Below are 8,023 nucleotides of genomic sequence, written 5' to 3'. Positions count from 1 at the left end.
AAGCTGTTGTATGCTGCCCTAACAGTGTTTCGTGGATTTTAAGTGAGAAATCAGGGTTTTAGAAATCTCTCCCCCGTCCTACGATTTCTAAAACCTGGAAACATGGGACAATCTCCTGCTCATTTGCTGTAAGAAAGAAGGGCGAGAAATCAGCAAACAACTGCTTCGTTTCCTTCTTCTCTCGTCTCCTATCTACAATTTTGAGGAAATCCAAGATTCTAAAATCCGCGTATCCAAACGACCCCTAAGCTGGAAAATTGCTTCGGAGAATTCCTTGAGCAAGGTTTCATTAGTTACATGCATTAGCTGACAAGGTTGTTTGTAAATGGTGTTTTTCTCTCCCTGAGGTATCAACTGCCATCAAAGCATGTGTGCGAATTCTTCGAATGCCCTTTGATAAAAGACCAAAAAAATATGAAGATGATATATGCCGACTGGTTTATTGAGTAAACATGACTTCGTCTAGGGAAAACAATTTGCAGATTCAAAGATATCTTTATTTCCACCAAATCAATAACATAAATAACAGAGTGACGTTATATGCCAAAACAAACTCCTAAAATCACTCTAGTATATTCTTATCTAAAGACTTGCTGATAACAAATAAAAGCTAAAAGCACTAAATTTTGGGATATCTAATTCCCAATGAATCTGCGCCCTTATCAGGTCGGGTTCAGGTTGGAAAAAGGGGTTCCTCGGGTCGGGTCAAACCTCGTCGGACTGGAAATCAGGTTGGGTCAGGTCAGGTCAGGTTGGGGTTGGAAAAATGGGTTCCTCAGGTCGGGTTGGCCTCAACCCAGCCCGAGTTGCAACCCCCTAGATCAAACGAACCTAGCCATTTTATTTTTGGCAGGTAGCAAGCAATTAAGTGATCACTGATCAACGTCTTACATTTGATCTGGCAAAACTTTATTACTGAATGGCTAGGATCTTCGTAACTACAAATCATCCTTGGTGGAACCCACCTCATGACCAATTCCAGTGCAACAAAGTATTAGAGACTACTTACCTTTCTTCCTTGCCTGTCAACGTAGCATACCAATAGACTACTAACAAAATCCATGCAAACTGTGGTTTTTTGTTAGTAGAATCTTAGGATTGATGCTTTTTCTTTCTGTTCTCTCTATTAGTAATGAGTAATGACACCCCTACCACTACTGTACGAGGTAACTACAAAGTGACTACTTGGCTTGTCTTCTACCTGCTGACTACTTTATCCACCACTACTCCACGAGGTAACTACCTGCAACCTAACTGACCCTGAGTTATTGGGCAACTGACCCTGAGTTATTGGGGTAATGGATAATAACATGAAGGGTTCAGGGCATTTGGTTGTAATCTATGGGTTTGACTGAGGTTACCCTTACTCATGAACCCCATCAATCGATCACCTAATTTGTGCCTTTCATTCTAGTCAAAACTATCATGTCTTGACTCACTTGGGATCCCCTTATGATGAAAACATATTATTCTGAAAATAAAGATGAAATCGTAGGGGCCAAAATCATCAAAACACCTCTATGCCGGGAGTGTGTTAAAGAAGGTGAAGCCTGTGGTTTGAAAGAAGTAGGAGATAGATAATCTTGCCATGCCAAAGGAGAAACAACACCACCTTAGTTCTGATGCCTGTAAAAGGGGTGGCTGGCATGGAAGAGTAGTACAATGAACCTGAACTCTGTAATTACTCTTTGGAGTCATGCAAGTTTAAAATCAAAGAGATGACGACGACAACAGAGTACCAAAACAAGAGGGTGGCAATACTATTAATGTGTTAGAAACTGATACCCACGTATTAGACTACCTACATATCAAATAACAGCTAAAACTAAAAGATGACTACAAAGTGGAAAGAAAAGGAAAAAACCATACCTCTTCATTGCTTTTAGAATGCTACCAGGTAGTTTTAAGACTTAGAGATGTGTGCATACATATGCACACCACCCTTGGCAAAAAATGACTTGATATTCTTCAGAAAGAATGGCTACATCTGAATTCAGGCTTTGGTTACGTCTATTTTCTCCTGACAAAGTAAAAGGCTCCCATGTAAAAAAAACATTCATGTTGGAAAAGTGGAAAAAGACTCATGCATTGCGGCTGCTTAATTGACTTCGGCCAATGTGAGAGAGTCTCGAGGAGGCTGTAATGAAAGGCGCTTCTTCATCCACGTCAGGATCAGATGCATTTCCACCAATGATACCCCCAATGTTGCTATTATTGTCATTGTTGGGGAATAAATCAGATGATTTCTTGTCTAATTTCCAATCCTGTGTTTTGAACCATAAAAGCAAACCTCAGGACCTATGAATTAGAGCTCACAAATACAAACCTGTCAATTGAATAGATAAATAAGAAGGTATGTCCATTTGGGAAGAAAGGAAGAAGCGCCTTGGTTGGTAAATGACAAAATGTGACTCCCTAAAAATTATGAAAATACTCATATGATTCTTCTTAGAAGTTATTGTCATCCTGCATCAATGCCTTAGTAGTTTATGAAATCATGTATAGGGTTGAGGGTTTACAACTTCTCACATATTTTGACCAGCCAATAGGCCCCTAAATCTTTATGCCCATAAAAGTGAGGATATTTTTTGGCATTATTACGAAAAAACTATAAACTACAACAATGAGGACTGAGAAATCAAATAGTTGTGTTGTTTTAACCACCAAATTAACATGCAAACCGGTGTGTACAATATATGAAAAAAAAAATCCAATGGTATCACTAGAAGACTGCATAATCAGAAGTATTACGGAGAACTAGATGATGTTTGAAAGGTTTGCCATACATGGCTATGATGGAATACTCGTAAAGGTTCAGAACTGCTTGAAGGCAAAACTGAGTTGACAAGAGTGAGTCGATGATTAACTTTGGAAAGTAAAATATTTTTTGACTGATTGGATAGAGCTGGAACCAAGTTGACTCAGGAGCTTCAAGGATATACATTTTGACAAAATAGGCAGCTTATGATTTGCAAAGTTATCGTCACTGTTGGATAAATCTTTTAAGGATTATCAGAAACTCTGTCAAGTGATTGGTTAAAACTACGTTCGCAACTGACCTGTGCATAAAAAATGTTTGTAAAATGCACCAGATAAGATCTAGTATTTTTTATTTTTTTTGAAAAATGACAAATATATTCATACTAGCAAAATTACATGGGAACCAGCAGTCCCACTAGATTTACATAGTATGAGATGCCCAGGAGCAATCTCCTTGGCTCAAAGAAAAACCCATTACCCCTTATATTACCCAATAACCTTAATTGAGACAAATCCAGCAAAAATTGCCAAATTTACGGTGTCGAGACCCTTCCTTTCTGCTCCACACTATGGGCAGATTTTACACCGCACTCGGACCTAAAACTCTAATCTTTCTCAAAAACCTTTAGGAGATTATCTACCCCTAACATCCACCCCTTCTAAAAACCTTTGGAAACCTCCCCAAAGTCCTTTATTTCTTGAGGTCCCGCTCCCAACTCTGCAAATCGGGAGGAAGGCAAGGCAATCATCAAAACAGACTTGTCATCACCATCTAGATAGTCATTCAGTTTGTACTTTTAGACAAGTCGCCTAAGCCGAACACTTATCCAATTCGTCCATGATATACCGGACTTGGAAATCTGGCATATCAAGAAGGTCCAAATCCGGCATATAAAGAAGGAGGTCCTCCGGAATCCGATCCAAGAATCCATGATTTTTTCTGCTCGCATTCTTTTCTTCCACCAGCCGGATACCCCCCGCCTTGGTAGCTTCCAAGCTTTGTCTCCTCACAACCCTTTCTTCAATCGCGAGTAGCTTAAAGAAAGGGTGTTTGTGCAACGGAGAATGGGTATCTTTGAACGGAGTAAACCCACAGAGGCTATACCAAGTGAACTGCCTGTTTTGAGATTCTAGCTTGAGTAATTTCCAGTACACGCGAAGATCTCCCAACAATTCTTTGTAGGTTGGGGCATTGATGGAAGCCCGCTCTTCAATATAGACCATTGATCTCATCCTCTTAAGGAGATTTTCAAAACCCATGATCTCCATGAATAGCCATCTGCATCGTCCTCCAGAACAAGAAGAGGATTTTCCTGAATCACCGATATTTTCCATCTCTCCTTTGTTAATGGTGTAGACAAATAGAACCGGGAAAAATCGATGAAGTCTTTCTTGTGGCTATTGTGCCTCCTCAAGATACTGGACTAGAAGTACCTATTAATACCAATTTCAAAGCCATGGAACATCTGCTCCTAGAAAAGAGCGCTAACACAGAGAAGTAATGAAAAGATGCATAATGAATAATGTCACCCACTTCCCAACAACCGAGAAGAGATAAGATAATAGAGACACCCGCAAACGCTTTAGTCACTATGGCCTCTCGTATAAGGTAGATATTAGACACCCAACCCATAAAGCCAATATCTACAACCATCCAGGGGCCAAAACTACTGGATTAGCCATAAATGGAGCCAATCCTAGCAGATTTGGAATAAAATTCTAGGAGGTTTACCAACCTACTGTTTTTCTTCCTTGATCCTAAATTTGTGAACAGAAGATTCTCCAAAATATTCATAAGAAAATTTTCTTTTGATCCAGTATCATTCCTAGAATTCCAAATATGTCGTTGAGAGTCGAGCATCTATGGTCATGACATTGTCAGTTATAGATCAGAAATTATGTTGTTTCTCTATTTGTTTATTCTAGTCTGTTTAATGGTTGACAAAAGAACAATAGAGCAATGAAGAAGTGGGCCTGCTATGTGACTTTGTACAAAGTTTATTGATATCAAGAGGGAATCTGATATTACAAGGGGCTGTGCCATTTAGGTCATACGATCGATGAGACTGTCAATCTAATGAGGGGAAGAAATTTCATTTTCAAGCACGTAAATAGAGAAGCTAACAACGTTGCTGACTCATTATCTAAGAGCGGCTTTAATACAGATCAGCCTATTTAGGGCAATCTCTGCCTCCTGTGTAATCTTTTTCTTGTTTTTTTTTTTTGGCAATAAAGTGTAAAGTTTCTCATCAGAGCTAAAAAAAGGAGAGGGAATCTTATATATTCAATTCAAGGGCAAAGGAAATGAGTTCAGTGGATAATATCAACCAAGGGATGACGTTGCCACAGCACTTTGCTCGTGTCAGTTCTATTGCAAACAGATAGTTTTTTTTTTTTTGAAAATTGACAATTTTATTGATACCATGGAAATTACATTGGGGACCAGCGGTCCCAACTTGAAATACATAGAATCAATTAAGGATGGCCAAGAGCATACTCCTAGACCAGTTAAAGCAAAGGAGACAATCTACTAATTCATCCACTACAGTGAGGACCACCCATCCATGCATTGTCCTCCTACCAAGTCTTCATCACTCCCCCAAAACTCCATAGCACTGCCCCAAGGCGTCCATCCGACCGAATCCAACAAAAAGTGCCAAACTTGGGGGCTTCTCATTGCAAACAGATAGTTATACCTAAGAGTATGATACAAATACAAATATTGTGACAGTTGAGAAACAACCCTTAAGCGCACTAAATTCTATTAATCTGCAAAAAAGTAATATTGTGATTTTCTGTCAAGTGAAAGACACATACAAGTCCACAAGTACAAAAATCAAAATGCTAATAGAATTCAATAAGGCCGTGTTTGGATACCCACAAGCTCTGTCGTTAAAATCTTACGATTTGAATCTTACTACTCAAATTGATTCATGGGTTGAACGATTCAAATCGGACGAAGAATCCTTTTTCGTAAAAATCTTACGATTCAAGTATGATTCGACTTTGAATCGTGCGATTTTCACGATTCCTTTTACGATTTTTACGATTCTGTTTGTTTTGGATTTTGAGAACTGATTGTGATTTCGAAATGAAAATCATTTCAAAGTGCTTTGTTTATTGCTGACATTTCTTTGTATGATGAGATTATTATAGATTAGAGTATGTACTTCGTTTACTGTTGTGATAAATTATATAATAATTTATTATATGATGAATATAGTCTGTGCATTGTTTAGTAATTTATTGTGCACTGAATATGGTTTGTGCTTCGGATTACTAATGATCGAATTTTATATTTAATTTAATAGTTTCAAATGGAAAATAGATAATTACTCATTTTATTCTTATTTTTTACCTTTTTATATTTTTAAATATTTTTTTCTCATTTTTATATATAAATCTGAAAAAATCGTACGATTTACGATTCGATATGATTCGAACCCTGTTATGATTTACGATTCGATTCCGATTTTCAAAACCTTGCCCACAAGCTTTAGATTTGGATTTCTCACATTTACAGTTGAGATTTGGAACTGGACCAGATCCTTAGATTTCCAAATCAGCAACAACAGTGAAAAAAAAATCCAATTTTCAAATCTGTAGTGCAAGACATTATTTGGAAATCAAAATTTGTGGCAATTACGTTCACCCTCGCTGCTCCTCGACCTTGCTGCAGCAGCCACCAGACGTCCCTCCTCTCTCTCTCATACAACATGAGCATGAGAATGATTGATGTATTTTGTATCCAAAACTCAAATCCAAATCCAAATACAAAAGCATGAGGTATCCGAACGTGGCCTAAACAAAATAGATTCTAAGTTTATAATAATAATAATAAGCACTGAGTTCAACAATTATAACTAATTCACAAGAAAAAAGAAAGAACATAATTAACATATAAGACATAAAAATAAATTTAGAGAATCAACCTTTGTTGCTCTTTCTGGTATAGCTTCTATGGGAAGTTGATTTGATGCACGGACATCTTTGACCTTCAAGTAGTTGTACATAATTACACCACATAGTGCTGCAGAAAAGAACACTTATTAAAGTAAAAACATGTTGTCGTGTTGAGAGTTTGTGCATTTAAAATGAAACGAACAATACCGATTGCATATCCAATAATGTTGAGCCCAGTTATTGCAGATTCTGGAAATATAATTGTTGAAAGGGCAATTAATATCCAATCCTTGAGAACACCTGCAACTCTGATGGTGACTGCTCCAGTCCTACCGATTACTAAGAATATAGAAAAGTTCAAGGCTAAAGCACAGACGGCACTCGAAAAAAATATCCAGAAATTGAATTGAATTTGCGAAACCTCCATTCCTGGCTTCTCCAGTAAAAACCAAGGTACAAACAAGAACAAGAAACTGCACATGACAAAATAAAGTGAGTGTCACATATGAATAACAAAAATCAAATGAGCTAGAAGGAAAACGAATAGATTTATAGAAGAAGAAACAAACCATACATTCTACTGTTTTCTGCTAAGGGCAATCAGAAGTATTTCATTAACAAGGACATACCATAAGTTGTATTAATTGTACCACAAGAAATAAAAACATTTACAGGTGTCAAACTTTAATAGGTTAATATTGGGCATCTGGTAAGGAGGTACTGGGGTTCTCAAGATTCCAGATATTCAACTGACAATTAATTACTACTGACTTGTATCAATCAACAACCTTTGGCGGAGAAATTCGTGTCTCAGTTGCATCCTTGAGAAACATGCTAAAAACTGTTATTGTAAGAAAGAAACCCAAAACAAGAAATTTCACTTCCCTTGATTATTCATGCCCTATCCAAGTCAATGATTTGAAATTTTCTAAAACGTGTTTCGAAAACGTTTTCAATACATGAAAAAAATTTGCAGGATCGTTTCCAAAACGCATGGGAAACATAAGAGAAACTTATGTGTAATATGTGTGTAATGCGTGAGAAATGGGAGACGATTGGAAAATATACTCATAGGAAACGTACGTGAAACATGTGAAGTGTAAGGGAAATGTTTTACAGAAATCACACCAAAAAGATTATGGAATACATATTAAAATGGAAAAAAATAGTATGCACATAGAAATAAGAAATATAAATAAGTCAATTGTGCTAAAAATAAAATATGTGAAGAATAAATCATTTATGTATGCCTCTAATCTAAATAAAAAATAAATAAATACATGTTTTTATGCATAAAAACTAGTAGAAATTTAAAATTAACAAATTTCAAATCTATAAAACACACAAAAGATGCACAAAA

At 36.9% G+C, this 8,023-nt stretch overlaps 1 protein-coding gene across 3 annotated transcripts in view; it reads right to left on the bottom strand.

The window, feature by feature from the left end:
* Positions 1-1,850: 1,850 nt before the first annotated feature.
* Positions 1,851-8,023, bottom strand: part of LOC143856938 (putative sugar phosphate/phosphate translocator At3g17430) — a 39,031-nt gene continuing 32,858 nt past the window's right edge. The window contains exons 8-10 of one of the 3 annotated variants that reach the window (XM_077367241.1): positions 6,871-7,136; positions 6,693-6,790; positions 1,851-2,264 (exon numbers count right to left, since the gene is read on the bottom strand). In XM_077367241.1, the coding sequence (XP_077223356.1) occupies positions 2,082-2,264; positions 6,693-6,790; positions 6,871-7,136 (547 nt within the window). In that variant the 3' untranslated portion in view covers positions 1,851-2,081. Of the gene's footprint in view, positions 2,265-5,145; positions 5,530-6,692; positions 6,791-6,870; positions 7,137-8,023 lie in introns of those variants that run through there. The other 2 variants (XM_077367276.1, XM_077367309.1) reach the window with 2 other exon arrangements.

The sequence above is a fragment of the Tasmannia lanceolata genome, unplaced genomic scaffold (genome assembly GCF_043159265.1).
Source record: "Tasmannia lanceolata isolate RefF3 unplaced genomic scaffold, GAP_Taslan_0.1 ptg000002l, whole genome shotgun sequence".
In the NCBI taxonomy this organism is placed as follows: domain Eukaryota; kingdom Viridiplantae; phylum Streptophyta; class Magnoliopsida; order Canellales; family Winteraceae; genus Tasmannia; species Tasmannia lanceolata.
This window is presented reverse-complemented; position numbering and strand designations above follow the sequence as displayed.